General features: G+C 36.6%; 1 protein-coding gene across 4 annotated transcripts in view; it reads left to right on the forward strand.

Moving 5' to 3' along the window:
* The window catches only part of G3BP1 (G3BP stress granule assembly factor 1), a 59,223-nt gene that overhangs the window by 8,053 nt on the left and 37,093 nt on the right, over positions 1-14,077 (forward strand). For all 4 annotated transcript variants that reach the window (XM_037801344.1, XM_037801343.1, XM_037801345.1 and 1 more), the window contains exon 2: positions 7,639-7,751. In XM_037801344.1, coding sequence (XP_037657272.1) covers positions 7,657-7,751 — 95 coding nt within the window. In that variant the 5' untranslated portion in view covers positions 7,639-7,656. The remainder of the gene's footprint in view (positions 1-7,638; positions 7,752-14,077) is intronic.

The following is a 14,077-nucleotide window of genomic DNA, read 5'->3' on the forward strand; positions in this document are numbered from 1 at the left end:
CTGTTTTTCTCTTGTATTGTTAATTTTTGTTTTAGTGGTTTGTAAAGGAGTTCTGCAAATATTCTGAGTACTAAACCTTCATTAATATGATGCTGTAGTTTTTCTTATTGTAAAACTATAGATGGGCTATTAAGGCATTTTGCTTTTTTGATTTATTAGAAAGAGTGTTCTCTATTAAAAATTCAGAGGGAGTGTGGTCTGCCTTCATGTTTCCCTGCCCATTGGCCTGTTAAAGTTGGAGCGTAAGTGCTCACGGCTCTTGAGACTCAAAGGGAGCATCTTGAAATTCTCAGTGAACTTCAGCAAAGTTATAGATGGGAAATTTCTTTAGAGTTGGCATGCAATCTGGAAATTTGAGATGAAGTGGGAAATTTGAAGGTAATGGAGTATTTCACAGCTTAAAAATCAGGGTCATTCCAGCAAAATTAAAAAGAAATCACTGATTGTGTTATTAAACTGTGCAATTGTCATTGACAGCATCTTCATGCCTTATGTTTTCTTAAAATAGCACTTAGTGAAGGTGTTATGTGCTTTTCAAGTTAGGTAAGAATAGTGTAACATATGACATTTCTTCTTTTTTTTCTGTAAAGTAAGCTACCTTAAATCCATATCATTCTTTTATTGTTGCTTGGAGGGGTCCTAAACTCAATGTAACATGATACTGTTAGAAAAATTACAGTATTAACAAGCCAAAGTGAATTCCTTCCTAAAATTGGAGGACTCAGAAACTATTCTGATATACTACTCTAAAAACACAGAGTAAGTAAATAACTTGGTTTAAATCAAATTTAAAGATGAAACTCAGAACTTCTTAGGAGGATTCTTAGCTTTAAGCCTAGACATTATCCCTAACAGTTGGGACAAAGTACCCAGACATAGAAAACTTTCTGCTACCATGAAAAAGTTGAAATTACACCAACCACACCTGCTGCTAATAAATACAAAGAGATATTTTATTGCCTGTGGATCTGTTTATTAGGTACTCTGCTTGTACTAATTAAAATCATACAGAGCAGGATTAATTCATGAAAAGTTACACATCTAAAAGGGATTTTAAGATTTCAGGAGAGCTAAAATTATTTGGTAACACTAGCTATTGGATGTTGATTCCCTTTGTTATGTTTTGTTTTTTCTTTCCATGTCTTTTATTCTAAACTTTTAATATATGTTCTTCTCAGGACATTTGGTATAGATTCTTCCAGACATTTTTCTAGTAATAATTAATCAAAATTTATGTGTTATGTTTTTCTTATAAAAAGTGGGCTCTCAGTATATATTGCTTTGCAACTTTTCCCCACGTAACATGTTTTTGTGTCTTTATAATTAAATTACTCTTACTCTTTTAATAGTTACATAGTATTCTCTTGTATAATGTTCCATATACATGATAAGGGAACATTATAATTTTCCATATTACAAATACAGCAACAGTGAATTTTTTGTATCTTATGTATAATTATATAATTTGTGTTTATTAAACATGTTTTCTATATATATTATTTTTGTATGAAATATTCCGTAATATAAAATTACCCTCCCCCCAAAACAAAACAAAATCAATGAAGTGGTCAGTTCCTGTAAGTTTTCAGGTTTCCAGTTCCTAGTGGTTGGAATAAAGCCAGTTAAACATTTGATTGATAATTTCTGTTTGCTTTTTCCAAATATGTTATAACCAATAAAAACTGTTTCAGAACAATGTACTTCAATTCAGCACTTATGTGCCTAGCAAAAAAATAAAAGACATCATTCAGCAGTGTTTAATAGAAAAGTAAAACTTTTATTTCACTTTTTTTTTTTAAGAATGCAGAAACTTTTATGAGAGCATAAACATACCTAAAACTATTGTAGCTCCATGATGTATCCATTTTAAGTGCTAATATATTGAGATGTGCACTGCAGTTTGGGCAGTTTACATTCTGTGGGCACACAGGCAAGGCAAGGGCTTCCTATGCACCAGTCATATGGGTGAACTGTTGCAGTTGTGACGTCAACCTAGAACTTATCTAAAAAGGTAAAGTTTTGTTAATCCTTGGGATTCTGTAGTCCAAGGTAGTCTGCAAATTTTCTTGTTCAGGAAATAATCCATATTTGTTTTGCTAGCAAAATAAATAAATACTCTTCTGGGTGATGGAAAAGGGTGGAATATGGAAATGCTTTCTTTTAATTTCTACTTAATTTTAATATTAATGGTAATAAAAGCAGCTGACTTATCCAATGCTTACTGTCTATGAGGCACTAAATTCTTGGAACAAATATGATTTTAATTTTACAGATAAAAAACTGAGGTGCAGAGAGGGATTGAGTTACTAGCCAAGCTGGTGAATGGTGTCAGAGACTTTTTCCTGGTAGGAATTGGCTGGAGCGATTTTTGGGGTTTCCTTTTGTTGCATTTCAAATATTCACTGCTTTAAAATGAAATACCCAATTTCAGAGTTCATTTGTTATATTTTATTTGTTCTGACAGTAGCCTGGTTAAAACTTTGTCTTAGATTTGGATGGTTCAGTTGGAACTTGTAAACTGAAGGTCATGTTTAATACGTTTTCCTCAAACTGACTGTTTTTTTCCTACCTTGCTTCTTCAAAAACTGTTCTGCGCTTTGTCTTTTCCTAACCTTAGCATATAGTAGCTTTTCACTATCTCTTGAAAAAATGTTAGGAAAATATACGGAAAAAACATTTTTAAGTGTCATTTTCTCTGTTCCTTTCATAGAGTACAATTTTTTGATGTTACAACAGTCTCAAATATTGGGGGGTATCAAAACTCGAATGTAAAATTTGAAGGTAAATGTTCTTCAGTAATGAGTGATTTTTATTTATTTATTTATTTACTCACCTTCCCACCCACCCACCCAGCCACCGTTCAATTATTTCCATGCCCCATTTCTTAAATCTTTATAGCCTGTAATGATTTCAAATTGGGCTAAGCTCTTTTAGGAAAGGAAATTTTGTGTTGGAACTCTTATATATAAAAAAGTGGAATTGGTTTGGTTTCAGTGAAGTAATAGGGGATCTGGAAATACAGGCTAGATGACTGCCACAATCCTCTGTTGTCTAGCTGTTGTCTTTAAATTCTGAAGAATCTAGAATCTTTAAGAACATCTGAAATTACCTTCTTTTGGACCAATATCCACGGAAAGAATACAGCGATTTTTATTCTACCTCACATAGTCTACTTTTAGTATATCAGTTATACAGGGTCTCAGGATCCTGATATATCCTCTTAACAATGTTTGCAGGCGGGTTACTCTCTTAGCATGACGGGGAAGCTCTTTCATATTGATCTAGTTGCTATAATGTGGGAAAAATGAAGAATACACCTTGAAGTAATTTCTTAGTTTTGAGCAAAGCAAGTGGTAAATGGGCAGGTATGAACGGGGGAGTTTATTCTTTTCAAAAATAATGCAAAATAGCACCAGGTAGACATGTCTCCACAAATTTCTTCTTTAGACATTGATCAGCCAAACTCAATCCATTTTGTCCATCCTTTAAAAAACTGTGAGGGGAGAAACTAAGATGGTGGCTAGGTGAGACAGGGCAAAAAAACACCTCTGTGAAAAAACACTAGATAAAAACCAGGAAGTGACCCAGAATACCGGTTACCGCGATGTGCCAGCTGGACGATGTCTGCTAGTACCACAGGGGCCGTATACTTGGTGAAACCGGGAGTCTGCATTCTGAAACGAGTGAGTAAGCTGGCTGGAAGACCCACAGCTGTGCGGCGGTGTAGAGAAGCCAGAGGTTCGCTTTTGGAGACCGACTGGTTCTTTTAAAAAAAAAAAAAAAGGGAAAAACCCAGGAGCGGCTGCAGTTGTGACAGTGGGAACCACGCAGTAAAACACAGCAAGAAGGGTCTGGGCCAGCCTCTCGGTGTCTGGCCTGGAGGATAGCCCGCTGCAGATACCCTTGGGGCCGGGGGAACAGAGGGGAGAGCCGGAAGCTGAAAGAAACCCCACGGCTAGCAGCTGGCTCCCTGGAGGCCTGGATAAACTCCTGCCCAGGGCCGTGCACACAGCCCAAAGCCCTGCCAGTTGTCCCTGCCAGTTGTCCCAGAGCTGGAAAGGAGGAACTGTGCGAGGAGGGGGGGATTGAGATGCCCCGTTTGGCCATCTTTGCATCAGGCTGAGAGTGCCCATGCACGGCCCGGCGGCCCGGGGCTTCCCTTGAGGGACGGCGTGTACTGGTGATGTAGCACGGCATTCCCTGGAGGATCGGAGCTGGGAGGAGGGGCCCTCTTGGAGAACCCAGGGATGCTACGCCAAGTCTGGTGGTTTGTGGGACAGCGAGAGAGAGGTCTGGGGCTGAACTGAAATGAAGACTTAGATTCTTGTGGCGACCTTGAATCTCTGGGAATCTGGGGAATTTCAGTATTAAAGCTGCCCTTCCTCCCTGGCCACCCGGACACACGCCCCACATTCAGGGCGGACGGCTCCAGTAACACACCCAAACTGAGTTCTCCAACTGAACCCACAAGAATCATTTCCCCACACACTGCGGGAACAAGGTTAAGAACTGACTTGAGGGGTATAGGTGACTCACAGATGCCATCTGCTGGTTAGTTAGAGAAAGTGTACGCCACCAAACTGTGTTTCTGAAAAATTAGATTGGTATCCTTTTTTTACGACTTGAAAGAACCCTATCAAGCAAAGCAAATGCCAAGAGGCCAAAAACAACAGAAAATCTTAATGCATATGATAAAACCAGATGATATGGAGAATCCAACTCCAAACACACAAATCAAAATACTGGAAGAGACACAGTACTTGGCACAATTAATCAAAGAACTACAATTGAGGAACAAAAACATGGCAAAGGATTTAAAGGACACCAAGAAGACCCTAGAAGAGCATAAAGAAGACATTGCAAGAGTAAATAAAAAAAATAGAAGATCTTATGGAAATAAAAGAAACTGTTGGCCAAATTAAAAAGACTCTGGATATTCACAATACAAGATTAGAGGAAGTTGAACAACATCTCAGTGTCCTAGAAGTCCACAGAACAGAAAATGAAAGAACAAAAGAAAGAATGGAGAAAAAAAAAATGGAAATGGATCTCAGGGATATGATAGATAAAATGAAATGTCCAAACTTAAGACTCATTGGTGTCCCAGAAGGGGAAGAGAAAGGTAAAGGTCTAGAAAGAGTATTCATAGAAATTTTTGGGGAAAACTTCCCAAACCTTCTACACAATATAAATACACAAAGCATAAATGCCCAGCGAACTCCAAATAGAATAAATCCAAATAAACCCACTCCAAGACATATTCTGATCAGACTCTCAAATACTGAAGAGAAGGAGCAAGTTCTGAAAGCAGCAAGAGAAAAGCAATTCACCACATACAAAGGAAACAACATAAGACTAGGTTGTGACTACTCAGAGGCCACCATGGAGGTGAGAAGGCAGTGGCATGACATATTTAAAATTCTGAGAGAGAAAAATTTCCAACCAAGAATACTTTATCCAGCAAAGCTCTCCTTCAAATTTGAGGGAGAGCTTAAATTTTTCACAGACAAACAAATGCTGAGAGACTTTGCCAATAAAAGACCTGCCCTACTTCAGATACTAAACGGAGCCCTACCAGCAGAGAAAAAGGAAAGGAGAAAGAGATACAGAGAATTTTAACAGGCATATATAGTACCTTACATCCCAAATCACCAGGGCACTCATTTTTCTCTAGTGATCATGGATCTTTCTCCAGAAGGGACCATAAGCTGGGACATAAAAAAGCCTCAAGAAATTAAAAAAAAAAAAAAAATTTGAATATACTCAAAGCACATTCTCCAACTACAATGGAATACAAATAGAAGTCAATAATTTTTGAATTGTAACTTCACTATTTACTTCCTACATGATATAAAATACATAAACTCTAATGACAAATCAGTGGTTTTGAACTCAATGTAAAATATGTAATTTTAGACAACTATATAAAGGTGGGGGAAAGGAGTAGTATAGGAACATAGTTTTTTATGTCCTATTGAAGTGAAGGTGGTATCAAAGAAAAACAAGATTGTTACGGATTTAAGAGGTTAATTTTAAGCCCCACAGTAAGCACAAAGAAATTATAAGAGAATATGACTATAGAGATGGAAAGTAGAGTTTGGGTTAAGAGAAATGGGGAAGGGGCAATGGGGAGTTAAGAAATGAGTGTGGGGTTGCTGTTTGAGGTGAAGGGAAATTTCTAGTAATGGATGGTGGGAAAGAGCATTACAACATTCTAAAGGTGATTAATCCCACTAATGGAATGCTAGGGAGGGGGTGGAATGGGAAGATTTAGGCTGTATATATGTTTCCACAATTGAAAAAAAAAAAAAAAAAGACAGTCTAAATAGATGACAATTGAATGCCAAGGATGAACCTGGATGGGATTGGAGGATGGAGGACAGGAGGCTCAAAGGGACACAGTTGAGACATAAGGAAAAGGAAATATAGAATATAAGCTTTGTATCATTGTTGAATCTCTTGTACTTCTTAGCTGTGCTTAATGGGATTGCATAAAAGAATGTTCTTGTTCATGGGAAGTGTATATGTGAATTATAGTGTTTGTTCAAGGATATGTGCAGCTAGCTCTCATGTGTTCAGAAGACAGAGCAGTTGATTATGGATGATGGATAGGGAAGGAGGGAGGGAAAGAAATAGCGATGTGACAGCATGTTAAAGTTGGTGGATTGGGCTATCGGGAGCGGGGTCAGAGTATGCTGGAGTTCTGTGTATGGGGTTAGTATTGTTTTTGCAACTGTTCCTATAACTTTGAATTTATTTCAAAAAAAAGCTGTGAAATAAAATTTCTCTACTTTTTCTTTTATAGTGTAATTAGATCTGTACATATTCCTCTGTTTGCCTTTATGGTTAAGTTCAGAATGGTTTTCTCTCTCCCCTCAAATGAGAAGTTGGATTATCACATACTAGATTTTATTTTCTCCAAAAAAATTTTGTGACAATGGCTAACAGTAATTACTGTGTGCCAGGTACCTTTCTTAGCATGCAAATGTATTGGCTTACTAAATCTGCATAATTTTGAGGTTTTATGGATTATTTTGTTGAATGTTTTGTAAACTTAATTTTTTCCCATCTAATTTTCAGATTATTTTTGGTCCTGTCATAAAATTAGCTCAGGATGTTTAGAATTTTTAGTTTTGTGTTTTCTTTTTTAAAGAGATTAAAATTTGCTCTTGGTTTCACTAAAAAAATGTTTTTGTGTTGTTGCATGTCAAAGCTGTATTTAAGATTCTTTATTCTTGAATCTTTTATTGCCATAAATAAGAATGTGTTTGTAATCCTTACAACAGGAACACTCTTAATTTTGTTTAATATTTTAAGAAAATTATGGGGGGTAATGATGAATTCTTTATAGTGATTTTTTCCCCATGTATTCATTCATCTGATTGCAATAAATTTAAATGTATAAAACCTTACCTGGGCCATGTAGATTTTGTTTGTTCTTACAGAGTTTATTCTTAAAACTATTGGTGGCATCCTTTTTTTTTTTTTTTTTGTTTTTGAGTTGGGTTCAGCTAAATGATTAAAATTTCCCCCCTTCTCTTCTCATTTCTCACCACCCCCCCCCCCCAAACCTCTGTCCCCATGTGTTATCCTTTTGGTTGGTCGTAACTGACTTTTTTTTTTTTTTTTTATTCCCAGGTTGAATTGACCAAAGCAATGGTTATGGAGAAGCCTAGTCCCCTGCTGGTCGGGCGGGAATTTGTGAGACAGTATTATACACTGCTGAACCAGGCCCCAGACATGCTACACAGGTAAAAATAGCATCATCAAATGCTGTGTTTTGGTATGAGGGTACTTATCTTCCAGTTGTTTTTTTTTTTTTTTTTAATGTAAACTTTGTTATTAGAAAAGTTGTAGGTTTATAATCATGCAGAGTTCCCATGTTCCCTTGCTGTTATTAACACCTTGCATCTGTACCTTTGTGAAATTTGATGAAGGAATATTATTATAATTGTATTATTACCCATAGTCCATGGTTTAATTAGGGTTCACTGTTTGTGTTATACAGTCCTATGCATTTTTTAAAATTTTTATACTAGCAACATTTATAGAACCTAATATTTTTCCCTTTTAATTCAAATATTTAATTCAGTGCTGTTGTTTACATTTACAATGTTGTCTTACCATCACCCCCATCCATTACCAAAACTTTTTCTATTATCTGAAGTAGAAATTCTGTACAATTAAGCATTAAATTTCCATTCCCTACCTTCACCCTGGCCCCTGGTAACCTATATTCTATTTTCTGACTATGAATTTGCTTATTCTAATTCATATCAGTCAGATAATACAATATTTGTCCTTTTGTGTCTGGCTTATTTCACTCAAACTTATTTTAATCACATGCCTCTTAGGATTGTTGCATAGTAGTGTTTTGCACATAAGTACCAATAAAGGATGATGCTACCATTGTGTAGTTATTTAAAGACTATATACAACTAATGTAAAACTTTAGACTTGTTATGTAAACATCTTCAGAAAATAATATCTGAAAATGTAAAGGTATAATATGCATCTTTAATTTTTGCTTTTTTTAGTGAATCATGCATTATTTGGTAAGAATGTTTTGTAGTAAATTAAGTCTGTTCCTGTAATAACATTGTACTTTTGTGTTGATGTGCTTAAAAATTTTAAGTATCTTTTTAATAGAAATGATGCATGTTTATTGTAAATTAAAATTCAGATTACAAGGCACATTTATGGATTGGAAGTCTCTAATAATACCACTTTAACAAATTTTTGATGTATATGCAAATATGCTTTTTTAATGTAATTTTATTGAGATATAGTCACATACCATACAGTCATCCAAAGTGTACAATCATTTGTTCACAGTATCATCATGTAGTTGATACTATATATCATCACAATCAATTTTGGAACATTTTCATTACTCCCTCCCAGAATAAAAATAAGAATAAAAATAAAAGTAAAAAAGAACACCCAAAACATCCCATACCTCCATACCCCCCATATTGTTCATTGACTTTTTGTCCCCGTTTTTCTACTCATCTGTCCATACACTGAATAAAGGGAGTATGAGCCACAAGGTTTTCACAGTCACACAGTCACACTGGCAAATACATTTTTAATATACTGTCTTTTGGCTTTTAATGTGGAGTCATCTTTCAAGGATAATACATGTACCACATAATTTTTTATTTTTTAAAGCAGCTTTATTGAGAAACATTCACAAAGCATACTGTCCATCCAGCGTGTACCATCAGTAGCTTTTATTGTTATAATTGTAGTTATAGATTCATTACCACAGTGAATTTCAGAACATTTTCATTACTCCAAAAAGAAAAGCCCACGCTCCTTAGCAGTCACCTCTCAATCCCTGTATTCTTCCCAGCCCTACATAACCAATAATCTAATTGTCTCTGTAAGTTTTATTTTTTTTTTAATAAGGTAGGTTGTAGGCTTAGAGAAAATTGATGTAAAAAATACAGCATTCCCACAAATCCCTTTGTTATTGACATTTTACGTTAGTGTACCTTTGTTACAGTTGCTGAAAGAATATAAAAATATTACTGTTAACTATAGACCAAAGTTTATGTTAGGTGTATATTTTCCATATACCACCCTATTATTAATACCTTGTAATAGTGTTGTACATTTGTTATAATTCACGAAAGAGCATTCTTATATTTGTAGTATTAAGTACATTGTCCACAACAGGGTTTAGTGTGTTATATAGTCCCATGTTTTACCTTCTAACTTTCCTTCTAGTAACATACATGACCCAAAACTTCTGCCTTTCACCCACTTTCACCAACGTAATTCAGTGCTGTTAGTTACACTCAGAATAATATGCTAGTATAGTCACTGTCCATTTCTCAATGTTTTCAATCAAACTAAATAGAAATTCTTCGCAAATTAAGGATGGGCTCCTGTTTCTCTACCGTGATGCTATCCCCTGATAACCTGTATTCTAGATGAGTTTGCTTATTATGATTAATTCTTATTGGTGAGATTTTACTTTATTTGTCCTTTTGTATCTAGCTTATTTCACTCGACAGAATTTCCTCAGGATTCATCCATGTTGTCGCATGCATCAGGGCTTCATTCCTACTTACAGCTGAATAATATTCCATTGTATGTGTATATCACATTTTGTTTATCCATTCATTGGTTGATGGACCCTTGGGTTGCTTCCATCTTTTGGCAGTTGTGTATAATGCCTCTATGAATATTGGTGTGTAAATGTCTGTTTGCGTCCTGGCTTTCAGTTCTGGCTATATACCTAGCATCAGGGTTGCCAGATCATGTGGCAGTTCTATACTTAGCTTCCTAAGGAACTGCCAGACTATCTTGCACAGCGGCTGCACCATTTTACATTCCCACCAGCAGTGATGAGTATTCCGATTTCCCCACATCCTCTCCGATACTTGTAGTTTTCTGTTTTTTTTTTTTTTTTTAAATAGTAGCCAGTCTAGTAGCTGTGGAAGAGTATCTCATTCTAGTTTCAATTTGCCTTTCCCTAATACTTTTGTTAAGCATCTTTTCATGTTCTTTTTAGCCCATTTATATTTCCTCTTTGGAAAAATGTCTACTCAAGTCTTCTGCCCATTTATTAATTGGGTTGTCCTTTTATTGTTAAATTGTAGGATTTCTTTATATGTTGTGGATATTAGAGCCTAATTGGAAATATGGTTTTTAAGTATTTTCTCCCATTGAGTAGTAGATTGCTTTTTCACTTTGTTGATGAAGTCCTTTGAAGCACAAAAGTTTTTAATTTTGAGGAGTCCCATTTATCTATTTCTTCTTTTGTTGCTTATGCTTTGGGTGTAAAGTTGAAGCACCCATTGCCTACACAGGATCTCGAAGATGCTTCCCTTTATTTTCTTCTGGAGTTTTATGGTCCTGCTTTGTGTATTTAGGTCTTTGATTCATTTTGAGTTAAATTTTGTGTAAGGTGTCAGACAGGGGTCTCCTCTCATTCTTAGAGTATCTGTCCCAGTTCAGTACTTGGTAGCCCTGTCAAATTGGCCATAAATGTGAGAGTCTATTTCTTAATTATCAATTCGATTCCATTGATGTATATATCTATCTTTCTTTATGCCAGTACCATGCTGTTTTGACCACGTAACTTTGTAATGTGCTTTTATTTATTTATTTATTTATTTTGGTCTTTATTTTATTACTTATCTGCCTGTACACTGGGTAAAGGGAGTGTCAGTCACAAGATTTTCACAATCATATGATCACACGATAAAAGTTACGTAGTTATACAGATATCAAGAATCAAGGCTACTGGATTATAGTTCAACAGATACAGTTATTTCCTTCTAGCTATTCTAATACACTAGAAACTAAAAGGGAATAGCTATATAATGCATAAGAATAACCTCCAGAATGTGATTTCTTGACTCTATTTGAAATTGCTTAGCCACTGAAACAGTATATATTTCTTTACACTTTTGGTCAAGAAGGCACTCTCAATCCCACGATCCAGAACCAGGCTCTTCCCTGAGAGTCATGTCCCACATAGCGGGGAAGGAAGTGAGTTTGTCTGCGGAGTTGGCCGAGAGAAAGAGGCCACATCTGAGGAAAAAAAGAGACACTCTGGGGGTGACTTTTAGGCATAATTGTAAGTAACCTTAGCTTTGTCATTGGAGAGGTAAGTTTCATAAGGACAAGCCTCTAGATTGAGGGCTCAGCTTATTAAATTGGGAGACCCTATTGCTTAAGAGAATGGCAGAAATTCCCCAGTTCTGGTTCATTCATATCTCTAATTGAAGTCTGATCTCTTTTTCAGCTTCTTTAACAATTGCTGTATGGAGTAATGCTGATTTTCAGAGCTGCAGAACTCTGACTCTTGAGTCTCAGGTGTTACACTGAGATACCTAAAGTTATACCCAAAGAGCTCAGCATCTGAGAATTTAGAAATAACAGTTAAAACTTGGAATAAATGTGACTGCTGTGAGAGCTTACAATCTAGGAACCTTTACAATGAGCCTTATTGAATATTCTGAACTCCTTAATCATCGTTTGCCCAATCCCTGCCCACTTTCTAGCTCTTGTTAACCTATGCTCTTGAATTCAATTCTCACAGTTTGCTTATTATAGTTAGTTTATGTTAGTTGAGACGATACAATATTTGTCCTTTTGCTTCTGGCTTATTTCATTCAAAAATAATGTCCTCAAGTCTCATTCACCTAGTTGCATGCCTCATGATTTCATTCCTTTCTGCAGCCACACAATTTTCTGCTGTATATAGACACCACCACAGTTTGCTGTTCCATTTATCAGTTGGCCACCTCTATCATTGGCACTTGTGAATAGTGCCACCATAAAAACCAGTGTGCAAATGTCTATTCATGTTCCTGCTTTCAGTTCTTCCAAGTATATACCTAATAACGGGGTTGCAGGATCATATGGCAGCCCTATGCTTAGCCTCTTGTGGAACCATCACACTCCCCTCCAGGGGTGCTGCACCATTCTACTTCCCTACTCACAGTTAATAGGTATATCTCTCTCTCTCCACATCTTCTCCAGCACTTGTATCTTTGTTTATTTTTTAAATAATTTTATTCAGACACCATACAATTCATCCTAAGTGTACAATTAGTGTCTCCTGGTATAATCACATAGTTATGCATTCACCACTAGAATCTGTGTGTGAACATTTCCATTTCTTCCACAAAGAAGGGGGGTGGATGAAAAAGGAGAAGAAACAACAACCCCATTCTTCTCCCTTATATCCTCCTCTTATTGACATCTAGCTTTGGTATATTGCCTTTGTTACACTTAATGAAAGAATATTACAATGCTACTATTGACTATAGACCCTAGTTTGGCTTTATTGTATTTTTCCATATACCTTCCTATTTTGAACACCATTCAGTGGTTACATTCATTTATTCTCCCTCATGTAAAAAGTTTCCTATATTTATACTTTTAATCACTATCATTGTCCACTCTAGGTTTCGCTAAGTTATAGTGCCAATTTTTATCGTTTATTCATCTTTCTGGTGTTATAATGCCCCCAGCTTTCCTCTTTCAACTATACTCACACTCTGCTTTCTTCATTGTACTTACAGTAATGTGCTACCATCACACAGTACTGTGCTATCCATTTCTGAAACTTTACAATCAATCTTGTTAAACATTCTGTACTCCTTAAGCATCAAATGCCCAATTTCTATCTTCTATCTCCTAATAAAACCTGTATTCTCAACTATATCTCTCAGTTTGCTCATTATAGTTAGTTCATATTAGCATTTGTCCATTTGTTTCTGGCTTATTTCACTCAACATAATGTCCTCAAGGTTCATCCACTTTGTTGCATATGTCATGACTTTATTCCATCTTACAGCTATGTAATATTCCATTATATGTATATACCACAGTTTGTTATCCACTTGTCAGTTGATGGACATTTGGGCTGCAATCGTGAATAATGCTGCTATAAACATAAGTGTGCAGATGTCTGTTCGTGTCCTTGCTTTTAGTTTTCCGAGTATATACCTAGTAATGGAACTACTGGATCATCCGGCAGTTCTATACTTAGCTTCCTGAGAGGGATTGGGATATCAGCAGCAGTTTCAACCTACAAGAAGCTGAACCCAGCCTGTCTCAGACATGCTCCCGGCAGGGAGTATGGGGGACTGTTTAAGAGTCCTCTAACATTTCCTGCTTGGAGGGGGCCGAAGAGTGGCCCCTCCCCTACTCCTCCCAAAAAGGAGGAGAGGGGGCAAGACCCATCACAAGCGGTCACTGTTATTTAGAGAATTCAGACCCCAGGAGCTGGAAAACAAACAGCTTAAACCCTCCTTTAGCCTCAGCCTCTGTCTCAACCACTGCCCTGAAAGGGACAGGGTCCATTGAGAATTAAAGGAACAGAATCACTTTATGCCTGTGGGGAGAGGCAGGCTGACAAGTGCCATTTGCTGGGGAGGACATGAAAAACACAGAATTAAGAGGCTTCATAGGAAAGACTGGCACCCTGCTGGGTCTCATTCCCAGGGAACCTTGATACTGATTACACCCCCTTTGTGAGTCCTAGACTTGTCTTATCTGGGAAAATCTGACTGGGATTGATCCTATCTGGGGAGTCCTTCCTCCCAGAGCC

The sequence above is a fragment of the Choloepus didactylus genome, chromosome 13, assembly GCF_015220235.1.
Source record: "Choloepus didactylus isolate mChoDid1 chromosome 13, mChoDid1.pri, whole genome shotgun sequence".
In the NCBI taxonomy this organism is placed as follows: Eukaryota; Metazoa; Chordata; class Mammalia; order Pilosa; family Megalonychidae; genus Choloepus; species Choloepus didactylus.